Source organism: Notamacropus eugenii, chromosome 3 (assembly GCF_028372415.1).
Source record: "Notamacropus eugenii isolate mMacEug1 chromosome 3, mMacEug1.pri_v2, whole genome shotgun sequence".
Lineage (NCBI taxonomy): Eukaryota > Metazoa > Chordata > Mammalia > Diprotodontia > Macropodidae > Notamacropus > Notamacropus eugenii.
This window is the reverse complement of record NC_092874.1, coordinates 192133852-192159219: the sequence shown is the minus strand read 5'-3', so window position 1 is coordinate 192159219 and position 25368 is coordinate 192133852. Positions and strand designations below refer to the sequence as shown.

General features: G+C 38.9%; 1 protein-coding gene across 3 annotated transcripts; it reads right to left on the bottom strand.

Annotated features, from left to right (window-relative positions):
• Nucleotides 1-805: 805 nt before the first annotated feature.
• Nucleotides 806-23689, bottom strand: MFAP5 (microfibril associated protein 5). 3 transcript variants are annotated; one of them, XM_072653692.1, is made up of 10 exons: nt 23551-23689; nt 22861-22920; nt 22092-22127; nt 14952-14987; nt 14574-14609; nt 13508-13543; nt 12584-12613; nt 7343-7430; nt 6694-6767; nt 806-3283 (listed from the first exon to the last, which is right to left on the bottom strand). In XM_072653692.1, the coding sequence occupies exons 2-10, from the start codon at nt 22916-22918 to the stop codon at nt 3171-3173; spliced, it is 507 nt and encodes a 168-aa protein (XP_072509793.1). In that variant the 5' UTR covers nt 22919-22920; nt 23551-23689; the 3' UTR covers nt 806-3170. The 3 variants fall into 3 exon arrangements, with proteins under 3 accessions (XP_072509793.1, XP_072509792.1, XP_072509794.1); XM_072653691.1 differs by having other exon boundaries at nt 23493-23626; XM_072653693.1 differs by lacking the exon at nt 12584-12613 and having other exon boundaries at nt 2423-3283; nt 23493-23626.
• Between the last annotated feature and the right edge of the window lie 1679 nt (nt 23690-25368).

Sequence of the window (25368 nt, the reverse complement as noted above, 5' to 3'; positions counted from 1 at the left end):
CGAAAAATAAAATCTCTGTTTGGTATGCAAACCCTTCACAACTTATCTCCCTCCCCCCTCACCCAATCTCCAGTCTTCTTATACCTTATAATCTTGTCCCCTTCCCTCAACTTCCACTTGGATCCAAGAACACTGGCCTCCTTGCTGTTCCTCAAACAAGAGCCTCCATCTCTTGGCTCCAGAAATTTTCACTAATTGTCCCTCATCCCTGGAATGCTCTCCCTCCTCCATCTCCCAGCTTCCCTGACTTGCTTCAAGTCCCAGCTAAAATCCCACCTTCTCTGGGAAACCTTTTCCACTCCTAAATTCTGGTGTCTTCCCTCTGTGGATCCTTTTCTATTTACCCTGTATATGTAGCTGGTTTGTACATAGTTTTTTGCTTGTTGTCTCCCTGTTAGACTGTGAATTTCTGAAGGGCAGAGACTATCTTTGCCTTTCTTTGTATTCCCAGAACTTAGCACAATGCCTGACATATTAATGAATATTTATCAACTGACTGACTGAAATCTTCACCCTGTGAAGTTTACTGGAGATTATTGGGTAGGCCAACAATGAGAACAGATGGTCTGATGTGGTCCAGAAAGGATCACACCTGCAAAAGTGTAGAGATAGAAAGTGATTGGAGGAGTAATGGCAGAGGTTTGGAAGTGGACATGTGTATCTGTTTGGGAATTATATGGGCCACCCTAAAGAAACTTTAAAACAGAGAAATGGAAACAGAGACATAGTTGAGTTATGGAAGCAGGTCACAACTAGGTTCTATATGTCAGCATAAGGAGGAAAGAAGAAATAACCAGACAATAGATTGCTTTCCAGTACAAGGGGAAATGATGTTTTTTTTTCATGGTTTTGTTATCCATTGTACATAATTCCAGGATTGAGGCACTTTTCAAAGGGAAATACTTCCTCTAGTCCTGCATAAAACAAGAAGTTCAAGTACTAGAAAGGATTCTTAAATGCCTCTCAGAAACTTTTTACCCATGAAGTTCCTGTATAGTGTTTAAAGAATACAGTTAATATGTTTGTCTATATGTATGCCTACATTCAACCCCACAAACTTCATGAAACAGAGGAAAGGGAAAGCAGAACAACAGATTCTTTCTAGCATCTCAGCAGCTAAATAAGTAGTGCAAGATCCCATTAAATTGTCCTTGATAGCCATACCAATTCCCATTCCCATTTAAAGGAATAAGATTTTTTAGAATTGAAGCATATAATCGCTAAAGAATGGACATATGTTACAATAGCAAAGTGTCTCAGTCTTTAAATGATGGTCTCTAACAACTTATTGGACCATAGCTCTGCTTCCTAGAAACGAATTAAATCATCTCTTTAGCCAGAAGGATCCTTTGGGAAAAAAAAACTGGCCCTTAGATGGGCAAGAATCAGCCCTTTACATAGTAGACTATTTTTTCCCAATATAGAGTGAATTCGTCCCCAAATAACAGGAGACAGCCTTTTTTTTTTTTTTTGGAGCCAGAATAGGCTCTGGTATTGAGGCCCCAAGATAGATTACTACTGAAACTTTAATCCTTAGAATCATATAATTGGGAGGAATTTCCAACTTCCTCATTTTGCAAAGGACAAAAATGAGGGTTAGTGATAACTTGTTTGTGATCACAGCTGACTACTTGGAGAGACAAGACTAGAAACCAGGTCTCCTCAAATTTTAGTTCATCTTTCCAGTATTTTAAACTCATCATTCCAAGAAATCTAATATTTATCCAGCATAGTTTAGCACTGATACCCCTTTCTCAAGCCCAGATACAAATGCTAGTCTATGGAATAGTTCATACTTTCTGTATTTTGAGAATTAGAACAAGAGGGAGGAACCATCATGACCTGCACTAATAGGAAGTCATATCATGGGCCCAATATTATGAATTTATCTTGTGAATGATGTTCCATCTTGCCCATATCTTACCCCTCGTCCAATACAATGACCTATTTCCCAGCCCTTTTTATGATGGAATATCTTAATACAACAAAAAGTCATTCTTTTAGGGTATTTATCTGGTATTTTCTCTATGGAATTTATCAATTGGTAAGCCTTTTCTCCTTAGGTTGTATAAAGTTTCCAAAACATTTCTCCAGGTTTTTCTTTGGGAAACTATTTCTCCACCATGACACATCAATCTTTACTTTCTTTCCTGGAATGAATCACTTCATAATCTCACCCCAGTTCTATTTTTCTGGATTATATTAATTTCTACTTTTTTCTACTTCAATATTAATGTTTTGTTTTCTCCAAGCTAATCACAGTATTTGATAAATCCAACATCCCAAATCTTCCCTGTGGGCTGTAAATCCACATTTCTTATATACTTCCTCACAGACTTAGCATGGATCATGAAAATGGGTCAACAAAGGCAAAGAACTTACTTTCTGGTAATTAGAAATGACTCAGCTATTCCAATTAGAGTTCTTTGGATTCATACAACAACCCCCTTTTATATGAAAAGTCAATAAAATAATCATTAAATGCTTGACTGAATAAAAGAACTAATGAGTGAATGAACGAGTCATTAAATGATATCTGGCTTCCAGCTGCATTTTCAGATCTGATCATAGGAGAGACATCCTAGTCTCTTATTTGGTTTGGTCTTCAGGCTCATACCCAAGTTTTTTTTTTAAGTTTTGTCCTTTAGATATTCTCAGGAGAATTACAGTTCTCTGAGAAGGAAACCAAATGTTGGAAAGTACCATCATTTTCCCCCCACAGAGGGTTTAATAGGCAAATGCTAAAACTTTAGCTAGTACTATAGAGAAGTCAAAAGAGGAGTAAGAAGAGAGAGATAGATGAAGGGGAGAAGGAGGGGAAACAAGGTTTCTAGGGTTCTTTGAAAGCAATATGGTATATGAAATTCTCTAGATTACCAAGAATAGACTCCCTCCCTATATGTCATCTACTTGACATCCCACCTTCCTGGAATCCAGGTCAGTTATGTAGTCATTAGGTATCCTGATTATACAGTGATGTTACAGTTTGGCAGCACCACTTGAAGTGCAGAAGAAAGAGCCCAACATGGGCATTTTGGATCAGAGGCCATGGGAGAGGGCAGAGAAGCCAGACCAAGACATCTTGATGTCTATAGGTGAGCTGACCTAGGAAATAAATGGTTCCTTTTCCTCCCCTCTTGCCCCCTTTTTCCATTTTTCTTCCTTAATGATCACAGGCCATTGGGCCTCTCCACCTCTACATCATCACAAACAGGGAGGCGAAAGTAGTTGGAACGCTGGAGACGTCTTGGAGGAAGACCAGCTATCTGACGGCAAAGTTCATCTGGAGGGGAAGCAAAGAATGGGAGGTTGATAAATACAAGGAAAGGATAAGGATTTGTGTCCAAAGGAAGCAATAATAATCACAAAAACTCCAGCTTTTATACTCTGGCTCCCAATCGTGGTCCTAATAAATAGGCCTTTCTGTTCTGGAAACTGAGGGATTGTTTGTCAAGCAACCAACAATTATTGATTCAAGTGCCAGCTGAGTGCAAAACTCAAGATAGACACTTGTTTTAAAAAGTCCCCAGAAACACCAAGATATGGAAGCCAAGAACCCCCACGCCCCATCTTCTATCTCAAGGTGCTTCTCTTGCAGGTGATTTACACAGAGCTAATGGGAGCTCACAAGTTTTCTTCTGCAAAGCTCACTATGTCTCTGGTACAGAGAATAACCAGTTGCTGAGTCGGATGAGGCCATGTCTGTGGTGCTCACCCTGCCCTCAACCACCATGCAGACTTAGACAAAGAGGAGGGGAAAAGTATCTTTGTTTACACAGTGAATGGTCTTGGGCAAGGGTGTGCTGGGAAATTAACTCTCTGGAAATGCCGACTTTTCAGTTTAATCTGCACTATTAATTATCACTTTCTTAAGTCTAGAGCATCAACAAAACAAGAAACCAAGCCCTGATTTGTAGTCTTTGCTAATTTCCAAAATATAAATACCCACCCTGAAAACCATAACCTTCGGATCCTCCAGTCTTTCTAAAACCACTCTACCCATGATATTCCACAGACCAAGCAAAACAGACACTCTAGTAACTTGAATGCCAAAGTGGGAGCCCGAGATCCTTTAGGTACTATCTTCAGCTCTGTATCTGACTCACTGTGCAGTAGGTAACAGCCCTGTTTGTGCACCAGTTTACCTATTTTTTAATAATGATTTTTACTTTAGGTCTTTGACTTTGTTGTTCTTTAGTGAAGTCTCCTTACCATAATGATGTCTGCCCTCTTAACCTGGGACTCCAGCAAATGCCCTTGAAAAGCTAGTCAATAACAGGCAAGCATGATGCTCAGAGCACTTAATAAGTATTTGACGAACGGATGAATATTAAGTCCGTAAAGCACACTGTCTCAATCAGGGACCAGGCTGCTCAACCCCATCCAGAAAATTCTGAAATCTTTGTGTGGAAATTTTAAGACAGGAAATGATGGTCCAAAACAGCATCTCCTCTTTTCCATTCAGTGACCCTGATAGATAAATCCAGATTTTGCTAAAATCTTTTCACCTCTACCTCTTCCCCCACCGGCTTCTTGCATCTCATTATCTCTGAGTCGAATGGGGAGAAGGATCAAGGAAACATGAATAAAGCTTTTATTTGTGGGTTTTTGTGTTTGTGCTTTCTTTTCTCTAGTTATTATTAGAGTGGAAAGGCAATAGGCTAAGAAAGGCCAGTGGACTTGTACTGATAAGACCTGGTTTGGTAGCCTTGCTCTGACATTTATTAGCTCTGTGATTTGGGGCAAGTCAATTAATTTCTCTGAGTCTTACTTTCCTCATCAGTAAAATAGAGATATAATACTTAAACTATAACTAACAGTCATTCTGAGTATTTTGAAAACCTTAACACTCTGGAGAGGAGGCAGTGTGGCTAGTGGTTGTATCAGCAAGGACCCAGGCATATATAGGAGGACCTGCTGTACAGGTTCTTAGATCTGCTTTTCTAAAAGGAAAGCAACTTTTGAGGACTCAACAATCTACTTTAATCAAGAACATATATCATTCCCTTAGTTCAGGGGGGAAAGTCAGCACCCTGAACTTCAGAGAAAATACAAACAAAAATTACAAGCAGAAATCTCAAACAGAAAGACCAACAGACAGGGCTTTCAACCATCTGACCATAGACAATACATACATCATTACCAGAGAGAAGTACCAACATTTGGGTTTTCAAAGCCATGGGGCTTCTCAAAACGGCTGCCCAGAGTCTTATCTGGTACACCAACCTTCTTTCAAAAAGTAAGCCCCAAAGCAAAACCTCACCTCAAAGTATACATACTCTTTTCAGGACTGAAAACGATCCTGGAGACCCAGTGCCTCATTAGAAATTAACAAAAGTTATCTGAGTCCTATTAATGGGAAGGGAAGATCTTTAACTCTTCCCCCCACCCATCATTAACCTTGCATTAACCTTACAGTGATTAGGGTCAGGATACACTGGCTTTGTGACCTGAACAAGTTCTATAACTTCTAGTGCCGTAGGAATCTCTAAGTCAATTAGTTATTGATAAGCTATCTATTTGCATAGGTATAAGGAGTTCTCCAATCAGATAATATCACAGTTCTGAACTAAAAGAAAGTACTATGTAAATTTTGGAAAATTTGGAATTTAATCTAAAAGAAAATTGTTCTTTCTCTCTCTCTTTCCCATTTGAGGAAATGAAAAAAATAAAATGTTTGCCTAAGGGCATGGTGATGAATCAGGTTCCTAACTGTAAAGAGACTGAAGGTGGAGAAATGAGCAGCAGCAATCTGAGAGACTGAATCCAGACCCAGGAGATATTTTAGTCATCATCTATCCCCAGAAATATAATATCAAAAATTCTCATTTTTTCAGCCCGGCCTAAGAAAGTAGGGATTTGGTGCCCACTCTTCAGAAGCATGATCACTGGAGGAAGAGGAAAAAGAGGGAAGACTATCATCTGAACTTTCTCGTATCCATTTAAGGAACAAGGAGCTTCAGGCCAAGAAAGGATTTGTTGGACAAGAGCCTCTGTCCGTGCTCAGGACACAGGCCTCTGGGGACTTACATAAATATTTAAGACTAAAAGTCATAACAACAAGAGCTTATATTTATATAGCACTTACTATGTGCCAGGCACTGTGCTAAACACTTTGCAATTATTATTTCACCGGATCCTCAGTGACCCTGGGAGGTAGGTGCTATTATTGTCCCCATTTTACAAATGAGTAAATTGAAGTAGATAGGAGTGAAGTGACTTGTCCAGGGTCACACAGCCAACAAAAGTGAGGCTGAATTTGAATTCAGGTCTTCCTGTCTCCAGGCCCAGAGCTCTATCCACTACAACACCTCACCACCCCTACTAATGATTCTATGATCTCTATTTTGTTTCCCTTCTTTAAGATAAAAGACTTTCCTCAGTTATATTGTGAACTAAATGTTTACAAGCAAGGCGTATATTTCAGTGTATTAGGAGGTACCATGCATACATGGTCCCAAGTTTCCTCAATGGACATTGAGTCATGGGTAAAAAAAACTATCCTAAGTATGCTTGGACCCTTTGTGTCATATGAGTTTCTGAAAAAGGATAACAGACATGTACCATTACCTTTGGCAGTATTCTGCAGAAGGAAATGTGTCTTACTGGGTTTTGACAAAGAACTTGAGCTTCCTGCAATAAGGACCCAAAACACCTTTATCCCTCTCCTCCAACCCCAGGTCCTCATATTACCTTTCATAACCTCATGTTCTTTGCAGATGAGCCTGGAACAGATTTCCTTGTTGATGATATACATCCGGCGGAGACTGTCAACATCCAGAGAAACCAAAAGCAATGAAGGAAAAAGACAAAGACACTGATTAAGAGGGAGAATAGGGACAGGCTTATCTTGGAGAGTAGAGTTCCTTCCAAGCCTTAGCTCACTCTCCCATCTACCTTGCTCTGCTCAAGCTCAACCCCATTCCCCACACACAGACATGCAAACCTTGGATTTCCCAAAGCTATTCTGTTTCTGTTCGGAAGATGCCATGAAGCCCCCATTCATGAAACAAACTCCTTCATTAGCTGTCAAATTTGCAAATTGCTCTGGAGCTCCTCCCTATGCTCTCCTTTACCTGGTATTGTATCTTTGACTTCAATTTTATTCCACTAGATAACCCATTTTCAACCCATTTTCTCCTCCTTAACCAAAGTGCCTAGTGTCTACTTCCTTCAGGTAAGTGACACAAGCTTGTCATCTTCAGAACTAGTTAGCATGAAAAGCTTCAACATTCTTGATATTTCATTAAACTTTAAAAAAAAAATCTCTAGAATTCCCAGTGCCCGGGAGATACTTATGCCATCCAAGGAAACTAATCCTGAGGGTTCTGGGCTCCCTTACTTGACGATGCATAGTTGATGGATACACTGTTTCACTGGCCGATGCACTGAGTACAGGCGAGTACAGGGAAACTGCTCCTCCCGGCACTCTGTGGAAGGAGAACCCAACACAAAAAGGGAATGTCAGAAAATAGGCAAAGCCAAGAAAACAGGCAAACAGTTTCGACAGAGTAAAAATTCAGAGTGGTCTGCACTGTATTTTCTTTGAGGATGAAGGGGAGGAGTCAGTGCTTAGTCACCTATCTTCCTGTCTCAAATTAAAGAGATTGCAATGTTTGGTGTTCCTTTTCCTGTGGATGTTTAAGTATCCCATATTTTAGTAGTACCTGCCTTCTCCTCTGAACTGTGAAAGGGCAAATAACATTGAGAGAGGGGAAAATAAATAAACACACACACACACACACACACATACATAAGTATGCATATATATACATATATATATATTTTACTATTAGGCAGGAAAACATTTTGCATCGCTATTGAAAACAGAACAAGAAAAAATTCACCAAAGCTTAAGAAGCAAATATTTTCCTATCTTAAGGACCCTAGAATTTCTCATATGGGAAATTGAATTAAGTGGAAAATATCCAAAACTTGGTAGAGAATCAGTGGAGGGTTAAGAACTAAGAGAGTTTTTGTTTCTGTTTGTTTGATTTGCCTATGGATCAAGGGTACAGATGTCAGTAGAAATCCCTAGTCCTAATAGTTATTTGATAAACCAACCAATTACTCACACACAAGGAAATCAAATGCTCTAGGGTAAGAGTTTCTCAATCAGGAATATGAGAAGCTTTTTCAGATGATAAAGAGAACATTTATCTGACTGTGATCTGATCAACATTTAACAATTTTATGACACTAAAAAATGTTATGTATCAAATAAAATTTTATTTATGAAAAATAATATTTTTATTTCTTATATGCATATAAATGATGAATTTTAGAAATTATTTCCTTTTATTTTAAAGAATGAGTATAGAGAAAAGATTTTCTGAAAGACAAGGAGTAGGGAAACCAAAAGAGATTGGGACCCCCAGCAGAGAGAAGGAGAATTTCAAAACTATCCAACCCTGTTTTTCCCCTAAAATGATCTAAATGGGAAAAAGGAGAAAGAGAAAAAGAAAATAAAAATCAGGGACATTGAAAAGTCAAAATTACAGAATCTCACACTTGGAAGAGACTTCAAAATACATCTAGTCCTGCGCATGTCTAAACACATATCCCTTCTGTATCATGCTCAGTAAGTGGTTATCCAGCCTTTCCTTAAAGACCTGCAGTAAGGGGGAAACCACTACCTCTCTAGCCAGCCCATTCCACCTTTCAATAACTAATTGTTAGAAAAATTTTCCTTATATCATCAGGTTAAATTTGCCTCTTTGCAAACCACTGGTTGTGCCCTCTGGGACTAAGCAAAATAAGTGCAAAATTTTTTTTTCTGATGAGAGCTTTTCAAATATTTGCAGCTAACATGCCATATACTTTCTTCTCTTCTCCAAGCTAATCATTATCAGCTTCTTCAAATCATTCTCATATATCATAATCTTGAGACCCTTCACCACCCAAGTCATCTTCCAAGTATGGCCTGATTATGGCAGACCTCCTTCCACATTGAGAATGAATGATTAACAGCTATTCTTTGGGTCTGACCAGTGAACTATTTCCAAGTCCACCTGACTTGTCTAATGTATTGTCTACCCTACATTTCTCCATCTTGTCAATGAGGACAGTATAAGTGATCTGACAATTTTTTTTCAAGGTTATGTAAACTATATCTATAATATTATCCTGATTTCTCAGGCTAGCCTACAAATACTCAAAAGATTTTCAGTTAATTGATGTGGAAAATTTCTGATGCGGGAATCCCCTCTGTCTTTCATAATTCCAAGAAGTTAACAAAGACACACAGAGGTGGTGAAGACTGAGTATTAAGTGTTAGAAGGGGAATTTGAATTCAGATTTTCTTGACTTCAAGCCTTTTACTCTATCCATTATGTTATGCTCCCTATACCAGTGAAGCAATACTGTCCAAAAAAAAAGGAAATGAAGTTAATATAACATGATCTATTCTTGATGAAACCTTGCTAATTTGTGATCACTATTTCCTTTCTAGATACTACTTATCTTTTTAATAATCCATTCTAGAATTTTTCCAAAAATAAAGGTCAACATCACTGGCCTATAATTTGCCAATTCCATTCTCTTCCCTTTTTTGAAATTTGGACAACTCTTGCCATTTTCTAAACTAGTGGAATGACATTTGCCTTCCTCCACAATATTTTCAAAGACCACTGACAAACAGTCCAGAAGTGATACCCACCAATTATTCAGAAAACCTCTCAGAGTTCCTCTGACTGATAACTTGAATTGAGAAAACTAGGTGCTTCTCAATCTCTCACTAATTATCTTAGTGATCCACTCTCTGTAACTAGTTTGTTCCCCTGTCCTTTCCAGTTCAAATATCATTCTCCTTGTCAGAGAAAATAAAAACAAAATAATAATTAAACATCTTCTCCTTTCTATTGCTTTCCATTCACATAAAATTGATATCTTATTCCTTCTTTAATCCCCTTCTTCTCTATGATAAAAAAAAAACTTTGCTTCTACCTTTACTTTTCTTGACAACTTTAGCTGTTACTGAGCTTTAAAAATCCTGACAATATTCTTAAAGACTGCTTTTGCATTAAAATCATCCATTACTTTCTCTTGCTTCCATCTCCTGTACATTTTTAAAATCCCAAGTTGATCAATGAGCTCCTTGTGAATTAGTAATAATCCTTTAGATAACTTCCACTTTTTCCCCTCATCAAAATTATTTCCTTCTGGCTTAAGAATTGTGTTCTTAAGAGCTTTTTATGTACCCTGGGTTGACTCTCCTTGTGGTATTGTAATCCATGGCGTACTGTTTTTTAGAAATATCCTTTCCCAAAATCTAAGGTGTATGTCAGATTACGCCTAGTTTTCCTCTCCTTTTTTACCACAAATTCTAAAGCAGAATGCGCAAACAAGCTATTTTAGCAAGATTTTTAGTCTCCTGTGCTATAGTCACAGACAAATTTGAATGATGTAGGACAATTAAGTAGAGTTGAAACTGGTTACATGACCAAAGCTAAAGAGAATCCATTAAGGATTCAATGTCAGTGTGGAAGGGCATCTCCAGTGAATTGTTCCAGGAATTTATACTTGCCTCTATGCTGTTCAACATTGTTATCATTGCTTAGGTCACAGGGATGAGGAACCTGTGGCCTTGAGGCCACATATGGCCCCTCTAGGTCCTCAAATGCAGCCCTTTGACCCAATCCAAACTTCACAGAACAAATTGTGATATCAAGGCCACGGGTTCTTCACCCCTGGCCTAGGACATATATGCCATCCCTATCAAAATCTATAGATGGGACAAAGCAAAGTTAACACACCATATTTTGAATCCAAAAGGTCCTTAGTAGGCTAGACATTTTAGAAGAATCAAAGAGAATAAAATTAATAAGATGAATGTAAAGTCTTCTACTTAGGTTCACAAATACAAGATGTAAGCAACATGAATAGATAATCATTAGCCTGAGAAAATCTAGACGTTTTCATGAACAACAAATTCATTGAGAACTAACATTATGATGTCGCAGCCATGAAAGCAAATACAAACTCTGAATAGTTTCCATACTAGGGAAGTTATATTACCACCATAGTCTACCCTGGTTAGACTTATAACTAGAGAATTGTGGTCAACTCTGGGCAACACATTTTAGGGCACACATGGAGAAGTTGACAAGTATCCAAAGGAAAATGACTAGGATAGCGAAGGGTCTCAAGATTGTGCTATTTGAGGATCCCTTGAGGAAACTAGGGAAGTTTAGCCTGAAGAAGGGAAGACTTAGGAGAGGACATGATAGAGGCATGGTGACACACAGGAAAAACACTAACTTGGATTCAGGAAGAAATGGGTTTGGGTACTGCCTCTATAATCTACAACTGAATCTTTCTGAATCTGTTTTCTCATCTCCAAAATGTGGATAATAACCAATCAATCAATCAGTAAACATTTATTAAACCCTTAGCATGTCATATGAACCATGCTAAGCACTCACCTAGCAAAGTTGTTATGGCAATAGGATATAATAATATATGTAGAGAGTTTGGCAAACCTTAATGTACTATATAAATGCCAAGTACTATCCTAAATAAAGTATTTTAAATAATACTGTGTGGAAAAGAATAGAATTTGTTCTGTTTGACTGCAGGAGACAAAACAAAGTAGTAACGGATGGAAGTTAAAAAGAGGTAGATTCATAACTGATAGGGGAAAAAACTCCCCAACAATCAGACTACTCCAAAAGCAGAATGAACTTTCTTAGGGACAAGTGGGTTCTGCTCGAAAGAGCTCTTAAAAAACTGGTCGATCACTTGTTGGGATTACTTCAAGAAGATTTTTGTTGTGATATGGTTTAGTGTAGACACTCCCAGAGATCACTCTTCTTCCTCCCTCCACCCTGCAAACTTGTATTTATTTCCCCTCAGCAACCAGTTCTTCTCCTTTTTGATGAGAATCAACTCTTAAAAAGGAAGTTCTTTCATTAATTATTCTACCTTTTGAAGGCTGGAATTATTAAAGTAAGTCAAGAAATCATTAACTACTCTGCCAATAAATGTCTGGATAATCAAAGACCCCAAATTCTACTCTATTGGGCTACTAAGTCAGGCTTCTGTTCTGTTTCCCAAACTCCTCACCTATTTCCTCTCCCTGTCCAGGTTGACAGTAGTATTGTCTGAGGACAGTATCCCTGCTATTTCTGCTTCTTTAGATCTCCCCCTAAATGTTCTTCCCAATATTGTTCTCCCCCACCCAAGGACATCTTTGTATGAATCTATCTTCTCAATATACAATATTCCATCCCCACCTTGTTTCCTTATTCTATTCCTATTAAATAAGGTATACCCTTCCAGAGTCACATTCCCACTCATAGATTTCATGCCACCCAGTCTCAACAATACTTCTGAAGTCATAGCTGCCTACTTGACAGCTATGAGCTCTTTAGTTCATCATGCTCATTATCCCATACTCAATGCATTTGTGTATAAACTCTAGAGGCCTTGGTTTTATTTCACCTGCCCTAGAGGAAGTTGATTAGGGAAAGAACTGAAAACAATGAGCTAGAATTTATACCCAAGAGTAAGGAGACAAGAAGCAACCACAGCAAAGGAAGAGAAAGAAAAGGAACAGAGAGAGGCATGCAGGATGCACTCCTACCTGCACTGGTGTTTTTGTCACTGGAGATGGCTAAAAAATAGAAAGTTTTCATAGGTTACTATCAGTTTCTGATGTCATCTACTGTGCCACTGCTGTGTGGGTGGGAGTGATGCTAGATGTGGGGATTTGATGTTATTCAGTTTTTCAGTTGTCTTTACAGACAGCCTATATAAAAAGACTGCTTTAAAGACTGCTCATGAGCCATGGGACAAATGAATCCCAACAGAATTAGATGGAGAAATATGAATCTATTCTCTTTCTTGCCATCCATAGACTTGGGAAGAATCATGTGGTTCTAGTATCTCTGTGTAGTCACGTGGAAGCTTGAACATAATAAAGGTCCAAGTGTTCAAAAGGTCTTTTACCTAGGGATTTGAGTGTAGGGACAAAGAAAAAGACAGAATCCTGGTGGAACTGTGTATCTTCACAAGAATATGGTTCTTTCCTATTGGACTTGTAGAGCTAGGCTTTTTGGGATATGCCTTAAGAGAAGATCTGGCCATTTTCCTGTCACTTTTTGACTTGGACTAGAGATAGGCAAAGTATGAGTTTGGCGCCTTAGGAAGGAAACTCCATGATTATTTAGAGATCAGAGTAACGATGGGAGATATCTGGAAGGGACATCACCAGAAGTCACCAGGCAGTATGCTTGAGAGAATCCTAGTTCTGAGAGTAAACTAGAATTATCACAATGTTGGAAAGAGATCTCTAATTTTCCATTTGGGTACTGATTTTCTATATTAGCCTTTTCATTAACTAAGTTAGAATGAGATCTTGGTCAAGGGGGAAAACCCTCCCAGATAGAATGAATCCAGAGTAGGTGTAGTTAAAGAAGGTATCTACTTGAACAATAAACACATCTATTTTGGCCCCTGTCCCTTCACACTTCTGGGGAAGTCCCTGGGTTTTCAAAGCCAAACTCACCCTGATCATCTATGGAAGGCACAACATCAACCAGAACTGCAAAGAAAAAAACAAGAGTATGTATGTGGGCAGGTGGAGTAGAGTGGGGCGGGGGGGGAAGGAGCCTGTAATGTGAGGGGAGGTAGCATGGAGTGATCTGTAGTACTGGAAGAGGGGAAAGAAGGATTCTAGAGCTAAGGAACTTCTCTGAAAAATAAGGCTAGGTTTAGGGGTCAGGTACAACAGGTAGAAATTAAACTAGCTATGAATACTCATTAAAGAGAAGTCCAAGGTACTGATAGAACAGTTCCAATTTGGCTATCAGACTACTTTTGAGTTCTCCTTATCTCTCATTTTGAATTTGTGACACTCTATTACCCTCCCTTTTCTCATGCAGAATGATAATAGTATAATAGGCTTAGGACTGGAAAGGATCTTAGATAAATTTTCCAGATGAGGAACCTACATCCCAAGGAACCCAGGTACCATATTTCACTACATAATAGTCTCAGATTTTATGCCAATTATTTCTTTTTCAAAAAAGTGGGGTCTGACCATTATGTGGAGCTTCTTTAATTGTGCTGGTATTACTTAAAAATCATTTATTACTAAACTGTAGTGCTGGCAGATGAACTGTTCAGGTTAGCTAGTGCAGGAAAATGCAAGTCTTAACCATATCACATGACTTACTCATGGCAGCTTTGCCTGCCAGCTGGCTCCCCTTGCATCTACAGCTCTTCACTGGGTTGTGTGACAGTGCTCTACACAAACCAGGCAAGTCAGCTTTTGGAAATATACTGACAATGCACATTGGCTGAGAACTCTAGGCTCATGGCTGGCAATAAGTGAGAGATAAATTCACATCCATATGCCACTGGTGAATACATTGCTGCTCTGTTTACCTTTTAAGCAACGTGACAAACAGAACTATACCATGCAACGATTACACGATGAAATGCTATAAACCAGTTTTTGGACTGAAAGAAAACAAGGTATGACAGTTACGTGGTAAAATATGGTAATAACTAATGGGAGTATAAGAATATTCTCAGTATAGAGATCTCTAAGGTACCAGATTCCAACTCACCTGTGTCATCTGTTGGGGGATCATTTACCACCAGATCTGAAATATTCCAAGTCAGATTAATGTACAGGGATGAGAGAGGGGAAATTCAAAGAAAGAAAATAGGCAAGAGGAATAAAGCATGTCTACAGAGAGGCTGAAAGAACTAGGGAGAAAGAAATAGAATCTAAAGGGCAAATTACAAAGGGAGGACTGGCTGATATTTGGGAGGATTGAGAATCTGAATGGAATGGAAAGGATAATCAGAACAAAACTTGGCTTCATCATCTGACAAAGAGGATTTCATGTATTTATAATGTCTAATACTCTCTCCACTTTCACTTTTTGCAGAAATCAGCTCCAATTCTACTCCTAGTACAATATTAGAAGAAAGAAACTTACTAGGATCGTCTGTAAATGTCTCTTCGGTTGTATCATCTGGAATAAAGAAGGATGAATTTTTTTAAATCATTCCTCCAAGTAGTTCCAATATTCTCCACTCCCCACCTCTGGCCCCAATCCCACCCTGAGTCCTTCCCCCTGATGACCTAAACTTTGAACCCTACATGTTGTTGATACCATTTCCTCTCTTGGGACTTCAGAAGACAGGAGATCATGAGAACTCATTTAATCTCCCTTATGGAATGGTGAGAATCGCCAGAATAATGTTCAGAGCATGCTTTGTGCCTTTTCATGGGAAAAAAAAACTTAGGAATAGTTCAAATGCTATTTTCACTTCAAAAACAAATTCAACAAATTGTTTGCCAACTGCAGAGGAAGTACATGGGGGAGATAAAGTGTATCCAAATAACTTTAATACAACATAAAAGGAGGTAAATTTTGCCAAAATAAAAAAAGCTACAATGGTAAACAGGGCAAAAGGCTGCAAAAGAATCAAATAGGATAAGGATGGGGGAAAAGGTAGTTGGATTTGGTGATTAGAAAGTCTTTGAACAGAAAAAAAGTAGGTTGAGAGGAAAAGGAGGCATCTGATCAGTCAGTCAATAAAGATTTATTAAGCTACTATGTGCCAGGCACTGTGCTAAGCATGGGAATACAAAAAGAGGCAAATGACAGTCCCTACCCTCAGGGAGCTCACTATCTGATGGAGGAGACAACCAGCAAAGGAATATGTACAAACAAGCTATATAAGGGATAAATAGGAAATAATTAAGAAGGAACTTAGAGGGGTTAGGAAAGGCTTTGTGCAGAAGATGGGACTTTAGTTGTGAATTAAAGGAAACTAAGGAAGCTAGTAGACAGAAAAGAGGAGGGAGAGCACTCCAAGAATAAAGAACAGTCACAGAAAATGCCTGAAGCCAACAGATAGAGTGTCTTGTTCATGGAACATCAGAGAACCCAGTGTCACTGGATCAAAGAGTGAAGAGTAAAGTTTAAGAAGATTGGAAAGAAAGGAGGGGGGATAGGTTATGAAGGGCCTTGAATGACAGGGTTTTGTATTTGATACTGGAGGTAAAGGAGGCCAATGGAATTTATTGAGTTGGGGAGAGGGGACAGTGACATGGCAGACCCACCAGCAGACTATTGCGATAGTCCAGGTGTGAGGTGATAAGGGCTTGCACAGTGATGATAGTGTCAGAGGAAAGAAGGGAACATATTCCAGAGATGTTGCACAGGTAAAATTGAGAGGTCTTGGCAACAGCTCAAATAAGGGGAGTGAGAGATAGTGAGGAGTTGAGTATGACAACTAGGTTGTGAGCTTGACAGACTGAGAGGATGGTGTTGCCCTCTACATAACAGGGAAGGTAGGAGGCAGGAAAGGTTTAGGGGGAAGATAATGAATTTTGCTTTGGACATTTTGAGTTGTCTGAAAGACATGTAGACATGAGATTGGAGGTCAGCAGAGCATCAGAGAAGATAGGTAGATTTCAGAATTGTCAACATAAGTCTATGAGAGCTGATGAGATCACTAAATAAAGTCCTGTAGAGGGAGAAGAGAAGAGGGTCTAGGATAGAAGCCTATGGGACACCTACAGTTAGAAGGCATGATCTAGATGAGGATCCAGCAAAAGAGACTGAGAAGAAGTAGTCAGATCAGAAGGAGAAGAGGAGAGAGACAGTGACGTCCTAAGAACCTGGAGGGGAAAATATATCAAGGAGGAGGTTAGATGACTCATTTGAGAAAGTCAGCAGTAAAGTAGAAAAAGGAAAGGGGAAGGGATTAAGAAGCTCAGAGCATGTTTTTAGGCTGATGTTTAAGAAATAGTAGATAAGAAGAGATTCATGATATATGAAACCAGATGACAGCTGCAGAAAGGTTCTGGTGGAAGCTGAAGGGACTAGAATGAGAACAGAGGAGAGGGATTTAGCTTTTGTCAAGAAGAGGGCTACTTCTGTGATGAAAAATGAGTGGATAATGATGATGAGAAGTCTTGAGGAATAGAGGAAGGAATTAAAATAGTTTATTGAACCTTCACAGTGAGGTAGGAGTCTACCACACTTGTTCTAAGTGTGGGGGATAGGGAGTGGGTATAAGTTGAGGGCAAAAGGAGAAATGAGAGAAAATAAATCAATCAATCAATATTTATTAAGCATCTACTATGATTCAGGCACATAGGATACAGAGACAGAAATAAAAGTCACTCTTCTTGGGGCAGTTAGTTAGTAACAGTGCATAAAACACTGGCTCTGGAGTCAGGATGGACCTGAGTTCCAATCCACTCTCAGACCCTTACCAGCTGTGTGACCTTGGGCAAGTCATTTTACCCTGACTGCCTCCAAAAAAATGTCACTATCCTTAAGAAGCATATGTTCTATTTGGGAAAAACATGTGAACATGATACAAAATATATACAAAGTAAATATAAGATAATTTAAGGGGATAAGAATGAGCAGCTGAGGAGATCTGGTAAGATCTCTTGTTGGAGATGGCACTTGAGTTGAGCTTTGAAAGAGACTAAGAATTCCAAGAGGCAGAGATGAGGAGGGAGTGCATTCCAGGCATAAGGGACAGTCTGCAAAGTTACAGTGGAAAGAGATGGATTGTTAAATTGGGAGAGGAGGGGGGATAGAAAGTAAACCAGTCTGCCTGCAATGTAGTATATGTGGAGGAGAGTTATATAATACAGCTGAAAAAGTAGGCCATAGACAGAAGGTTATGGGTTTTAAATGTCAAAAAGAGGAATTTGTATTTGATCCTCAAAGCTGAAGAGATATCAAAGATTCTCAAGCAGGGAAAAAACATAGTTAGACTTGTGCTTTAGGCATATCAGATTGGCAGTTGTGCGGATGATGAACTGGAGAGGAGAGATACTGGAGACTGGGAGACAAGTTCTGAGGTTGTTGCAATAGTCCAGATAAAGTGTGATAAGAACCTGAATAAAGTAGTAGTTGTGTGAGTGGTGAGCAGAGAATTGATTCAACAGGGGTTGTGAAGGTAAACTCAATAAAACTTGGCAACTTGATAGGTTGTGTTGGGGTTAGGGAGAATGAAGAGTCAAGGATGACTCTGAGGTTAGGAACCTGGGTTACTGGAAGAATAGTGGTACCCCCAACAGAAGTAGGAACCACAGTGGGGGGTGGATGGAGGAGAAGCTATTCTGTTCTGAACTACCCAGAGCCATGATCATTTTTAGCCTTGCTATTACACTTACCTCTCCTTCCACTTTTCACCTCTTGCTCAGGGAATTTTTTTGTCAGATCAGCACGACTATTTGCACCTTGAAAGGGCATGTCAGTGAACACTCACCACCCCTGAATTCCCAAAACAAGACACCCTTCCTCAGCCACTACTCCCTTAATATATGTTGTCTACCACTATTCTCCCTGAAGATAGAGATTGTTTCTCATTTATATGGTTTCCCCAGCACTTAGCACAGAGTACACACAAAATAAGTGTTTTTTCATTCATTCATCCATTTGTTCATTCCAGTTATGAACAGAGGAGAGTTTGAGGAGAAAAGTTTTGTTTTGGATATGTTGAAGTGAAGTGAAATATAAAAATAAGTATGGTGGGAAATGAGATAGGAAATTCACAAGTACAAATATAGTAGAACTGTCAATCTGTAGTGGTCTGTAGTAAAGTTGTATTGCATAAATTTGTAGCAAAAAGTGAAATCAGAACAGTGTTTCCGCTTTCAATGACCTTCAATAGCCCTTGAGTAGAAATAAGTTGCTGGGAGTTAACCATGGATAGGAACTCTAAGAGATAAGGGCTGCTAGAACAGCAGCTAGTGAAACATTAAAGTGGCAGACTATGGAGTCAAGATTAACCATGTAGGCAAATTAATACAGGGAACAGGTGATGGATAACAAAATAGGGATAAGTCAAGAGATAGATGAATAGTAAGTTTAATTCAAGTTAGAAAAAGGGAGAGATAGAAGGTAAAGTGACATGGTAAGAAAGCAGAATTTTAAAGTCCTTTCTTAGAAGTGGTGTAATTAGGGATGATGGTGTCTAAGTTTGCCTGTTATGGTTGTGTGGTTTCATAATGGGTGAACGGAGTAGAGGTGACCAGTTGTGTGGTCAGGTTATCACAGGGGCTGTCAATAAGAATATCAAATTCCTCAAGGATGATGGCAAGTGGAAAGCACACTTGATTTGTATTGAGAAACTTGGATTTTTAAATCCCACCTCTGACACTTACTATCTACGTAATTGTGGGCAAATCATTTAACCTCCCTGGGCCACAGTTCCCTCCTGTAATATGAAGGGTCTTGACTGAAATCCTTTCAGTTTCTAGAGCTATAATTCTATGATCTTATGAACTGCTAAAATCCTTGAAAAAGATAGAGATCAGCAAACAAATGGAGAAGAGGTTTGATTTTGTAGATATTGAATGGTTAAGAAGATTGTGTAATTTGCTGTAAAGATCTTAAAAAGTAGGAAAGACTCCACTTGTCTGAGAAAGATAAAATACAGCCATTCCTAAAGACAAAAGAATAAACCTTTTAATACCCCTCCAATCTTGATAATTCTACATATAGAATATATATAGTAGATAGCTGATAGTAATAATACTTTACACCCCTGACATCAGATTCTATTAAATGAAAAATCCTTAGGCTGAGATCCTTGTTCTTTTGATATTCAACATTGGACTGAATATGAACTTGAATGTTGTACAAAGATATGTGTTCAAATTTAGGCTCTGTTAGTAACTACTGTATAACTCTGGGCAAATCACTTAACTGATCTCTGAGTCTCAGTTTACTTACTTGTAAACTAATGGAATTAAACTATATTATCACCTAAACCTATATAGTTTCAAATATACACCCCATAGGTTTAAAGTTTGATACAGATTACTAAAGGTTCTTTTGACTATTTCTTGGTGGCTGTTGTTAGGGTGTTAGTGGTAGTGACAGGAGAGAAACTCTGGTATTGCTCAAAAGCTCTTTTCCTGTCCTAGACTCTGGAGTCATTGCAAAAGATTATTTCTGTTAGTGGGGGCAAACAAACCAAAAAAACCTCTCTGAAATTGTAAACAATATGCTCTCGAGCTTCAAATTTCTCCCACTGAAAAACTGAAGCATTCTGTCAAACTTGCTAAAATCAAATTCTATGCATTTTTCCTTCAATATGGGAACACTGATCCCTCTATCTAAAAGTAATCCGTTCCCACCCACCTCTAAATCTCTTGTGTTACTCTGATTTCTTTGCTTACTTCATCAAATTTTAAGTTGTATTACAGTTATTTGTGTACATGTATCACCCTCCTCATGTGTCTGCAAGCACTTTGAGGAACTGTTGCATCTTGTATCACTAGGACCGAAAGTAGCGTTTAACGCTGATAAGAATTGATTTGACTTGAGTTCATAACATAGCCAATTATGTCCACTAGGTGTCAGCAAATTCACACTATTTAACTGCCTTTTACAGCCCCTTCACTGTGTTTGTTCTTGGCTCAACTGATCATAGCGAGACAAGACACAGGATAGTTGCGGGAAAACATATGGGAAATAAAAGTAAAATACTGAAGAGGGAGCCATGTCTTTTTCTCTGACTATTGCTAATACTGCAGAAAGAAATATACTTATACTAGGATCCAGTGCAGTCCAATTCAATTCAATCCAACAAGTATTTATTTATTAAACCTTTATTACGTATATCACAAGAGGCAGACATAGTATATGGTTTTAGGCATATATATCCACATCTCTCAAGGCTTGAATTTACCTATCTTCTTTTATCAGTTCTCAAAGAGGACAAGAAAGACAAATTAGTGCATGAAAATACAATGTCCAAGTTTTTCAGATCTTCTCTACCACAGACCCATCTTTGGGACAATTTTTCTGTTTTGTTTTGTTTTTTAATTCTGACTGTCACAATAAGAATATACATCTTCCTGCTTCTGTGAAGAACCAACTTTGAACAGCACAAATGAAAACTTATTTTCTTTCTATTTTTTGTTTTCTTTTTACTAAAGTCTGATTTACTGATTTTCTATTGACTGATTTATTCTCAGGAAATAAAGGGAGTCAAATATCTTCATTAACAAGAACAAAAGGCTACTTTCCTCATTTTTTTTCCTCTGGTCATATAGTCTGTTTGCTATATCAGAGGAAGGAGGAAAATATAACAGTGTAAAACACTCTAAGTACTTTGAGACATTGGGCAAGTCACCTGACCTCTCTGTTCCTCAGTTTCCTCACCTATTGGACTAGATGACCTCTAAGGTTTTCCAGCAGTATATCAACAATTTTGCTTCATAATAATATTTAGTGTCCTAAGTGGGGGAAGAAGCAGGAGGGGAAAAGGAGGAGCAGTTGAATAGTGTTTGATTTACCAACTCTAAGGCAGAGAAATTTACCTCCCGGTGCTGTTTCCAGATTACCACCGCTTACTTCACTGTTAGACCCAAGAAAACTTTTCTTTTTGAAAAAATAAAATTCTATTGGTATAGTTTATTTTTATGCCACCTGCACTTCTCAGTGGATCCCAGAGTATTACCAATGTTTTTCTCCCTCTCAGAAAGTTATCTCTTATAATAAAAAGTTTTTTAAAGTTTAGCAAAACTAACCAAGACATCAAAAAATTTGACATTTTCTGTAGTGTTCCACACTTATAGTCCCCTGCTTCCTCAAAAAGAGACAAAGATGCCTCTGAGAAAACTTTCTACTCTATCTCTATAGCTCAATTTCTCCATCTGTTAAATTCATGTAATAACCCAATGGTTTCTGTCTGAAATAGCTGACCAGCCAGTTTTCCTTGGAAAATCAATTAATCAAAGTTTTTATTAAGTACTTTTTATATGCCAGGCACTGTGTTAGGCCCTGGGGATACAAGAGCAAAGAATGAAATAATGCTAACTTGCAAGGAATTTGCATGCATAGGAAATGTAAGAGAAATGGATAAAGGCAAAGGAAAAGAGTCAAAGAGATGTTCCTGAGAGAAGAGTCTTCAAATATATAAAAGAGCAAGAGATGTCACGGTGAAGGAATGAGATTACAAGAGCTAAGGGACTTTTTGGTGTCTACAGGATTCTCTCTTCTGCTACTCACCAATGGTATAATGTGTTGAACTCTTACCAACCCACTCCATCATTTCCAAACAGAATTCAGAAAAGGTGGGACACTTACCTCCTCGCTGACCATTAACCCCCAGTAAATTCCAATCTACAAGAGAAAGAATTTGGATAATTGCAACCAACAACACTAAGTTTCTTCCCTCTTAGTGATACACCAGGTGATGACAGGACAAGATTGTTCCCTGACTTACTGTACTGAAGATTTTACAGCCATAGAAATTCTTCCTTAGTAAACATTTATCTGGCAGAGAAGCAAGGAAACTAACCATTTTACAAGTGTGAGGTCTACTCCCAGTTCTTAATCTCTGCCTTGAATTTTTCTTCTGTGTATGTAATGCACATACATGTTCATGTGTACTGTAAGTATGTATGCATGGGCTTATGAGTATGCATGTTTCATTCAGAAAGGACTGTATTTTGTAAAATGTTCATGTTTCCTTGCTCTCAAATGTTTGCTTGTCTGCATATATGTATCTCCTATGCCAGTCTTCTAGCTTTATTTCCTTCAGTGTACATAAATCTGAGTGGGTGTTTTCCCTTGGTGTATGCATATTTGTGTATTTGCCTTACCATACTATATACAGCCTTCAGTGGACCTTTTTGCCAGTCTAAGACCATGTTTATTCACATTCCTGACTTTCCCTGGCAGACTTAACCTTTTATTGCTCTTCTGGCTAGGAGAGGTACTGATTTTTGTACCAGGTCCTGATAATACTACCCCCTACACACACACACACACACACACACACACACACACACACACGCAAGCTTTGGAAACAGACACCTTAGATAGAATATGAAAAAAAAAGGGAATGACTTACCAGAAGGGATGAAGATTGCGATGAGGCACAGCAGAATCTTGGGTCCCAAAGGCAACATGTCTGTGGGAGGAGAGAGAGAAAGAGACGAGGTAGGAAAGGTAAGAGAGGACGGAAAGGGGAGCGTGGAGAAGTGAGGAAGAGAGCAGCATCTTATTCAGGAACAGGCTATTCTAGTGTCCCTGTCTCTATCACTGACTGGGCTCTTCTCATATAGGATTCCCCACTTTGACCTTAAACTCCCACTCTTTCATCCTCATCATATTATATCTCCTTCTTCTGATTTTTTATGGTTGTTTCTCCTGTGTCTGTCCTTTGTTTACTCTTCTTTGTTCTTTTCAATCTTTCCTTGCTCTCAGCACACCCATTAATCAGCCTATTCTAGTTCCCTCCCACCTATAGCCACTTGCCCCATCTTGCATAGTTTTTCTCCAGTCCTTGACACCCAATTCTCCTTGACTTCTTGGGTCTGTCTCCCTCCCTCTGCTTTGTTTGGTGGCTCTTCCTCTCCTGAACCTTGAATAAAAGAATAAAATTTGCCATCCCACCACTTAAAACTTAATGATCACCACCACCACCACCACCACCCCCATTCTCTCTCCCTTTTCTGGGCCCCAGACAGCAGGACAACTCACTAGGTGCCGTGATCTGTCTTTTCCTACCGTCTCCTTTAGCAGTTTAGTATGTCTTTACCCTTTTTCAGTCAGTCCCCCCTTTGACTGGGGAATAAGACAAGCAGGGCCACTCCCCAGGAAGCATTCCAAGTTTGGCTGTGTCTGAAAGAATGAAGTAGAGAGAGGGAGGAGAGAGGGAGGAGAGGAAAAAAAGAGAGAGAAGAAGCAGGATGGAGTGTCATAATGAGTATGGAATGAGAAAAGGGAGGGAGGGAAGAGGGGAGCTTACACTTTCAATGCAAAAGTTAGGACCATAATGATCACCCTTTCTGGTGTCTGGGCCCAACCTAGTAATGAATCCAGAGCACATGTGTGTCAGTCACAGCCTCTGCCCAAACCCTCCTTTTGTCCATAGGTCCTTTCAACCTAGTTAGTTCCCCCTCACTCTTTAAATTATTCACTAAGTAAAATTGATTTCTCTCTGTGTTTCTTAAAAAGAAAAAAAAATACCCATCTTTCTGTTCTCTTTGTCCCTCCACCTGCCACCGCAACCTCCTCTTCCCTCAGCCCTTTTATTTCTATCTTCTCAGTCTCTTGCTTCCTTCCTTATTTCAAGCTTTCAGTTTTCTAAATTGTTCTCAATTTTCCTCCTGGAAATTACCATACTTCTCTGTGAAATGATTGGCTGACTCATGGTTAGGTTAAAAGTTGAGAGACAGGCAATTGTAAAATTCTGGCCAAGCATCATAATAGGGCTCTGCGGGAGGGCATGGCAGCCCTACCTGTTAGGACTGATCATTGTTCCAACTTACACTGTGAGCATCTTGAATTGTGGAGCCCTGCAGGCACAATGTCTGGGACAATCTGGAGATCACGCACATTCTGTCATGTTCTCTATCATAAATACAGTCAAAAGTGTATTGGACTTGAAGTCAGTAAAACCCAGGTTCAGATACTGCCCTTCGCATTTACTAGCTGTGTGATCTTGAGTAAGTCCCAATTTCTTTGAACTTTAATTTCCACATCTATCAAATGGGGATGATAATATAGCCATAGTATCTATTTCACACAATTGCCATACTAGTCAAATGAGATGATATATGAAAATTTTAAAATTTTACAAACCTGAGGGAGTCTCAGGTTTTCACCAGCCAAAATTCAACCCAAGTGCATTCAGGCTTTGCTAGTGAAAGAAAGGCATCATAAAGTCAGAAATTTAGGCTAGGTGGGTGGGAAATCCTGACCTTTTTTCCAGGGACTACCTTTTCCTTTAACTTAAATTCATTTGAATCTACTAAGTCAGAGAGGTTCTTGGCATGTATCAGCTTAGTTGAACTCTTAGATTATTACCTGTAAAAGGTTTTGATTACCATCCAGAAACAAGTTAAAAGTAATAGCCTGGGAGCATTCTGTGTAACTTGTGTTAGCTAGATGTGACTATAACTAAAGAACTGCCTGTTTGACCTTATCAGGGATAGGTTTTAGCTACACTTCCCTAGCAGACTGAAGCTGACTGTTGACCTGGCCTTAAAGAAATGAGTGCCCTAGTTAGGAACTGACTCAATGAGACCAATAAAGCAAAGAGCCCAGTAAGGAGCAGGCCAGTAGAACAATGATGTTGCACCTTGCAAGGAGAGTTGTCTATCTTTAAGTATTATATATTCATCACACATGTGCTTCTGATAGATGATCCCTATTTGTGGGAGTGTTTACCCTATATTTATGAAGGGAATATTATATTTCAAATCTTCTTCCTTTGTAATTTCATCAAATGCCATTGTTTTATACTAACTGTGTCCTCTGGCTGAGTAGACAAAAAGTTAATGCATCTGCAGGTTCATAAGTTACTGTTTTGAGTGCATATCAGGTATGGGAGGAGAGTGTCACAGATGTCATG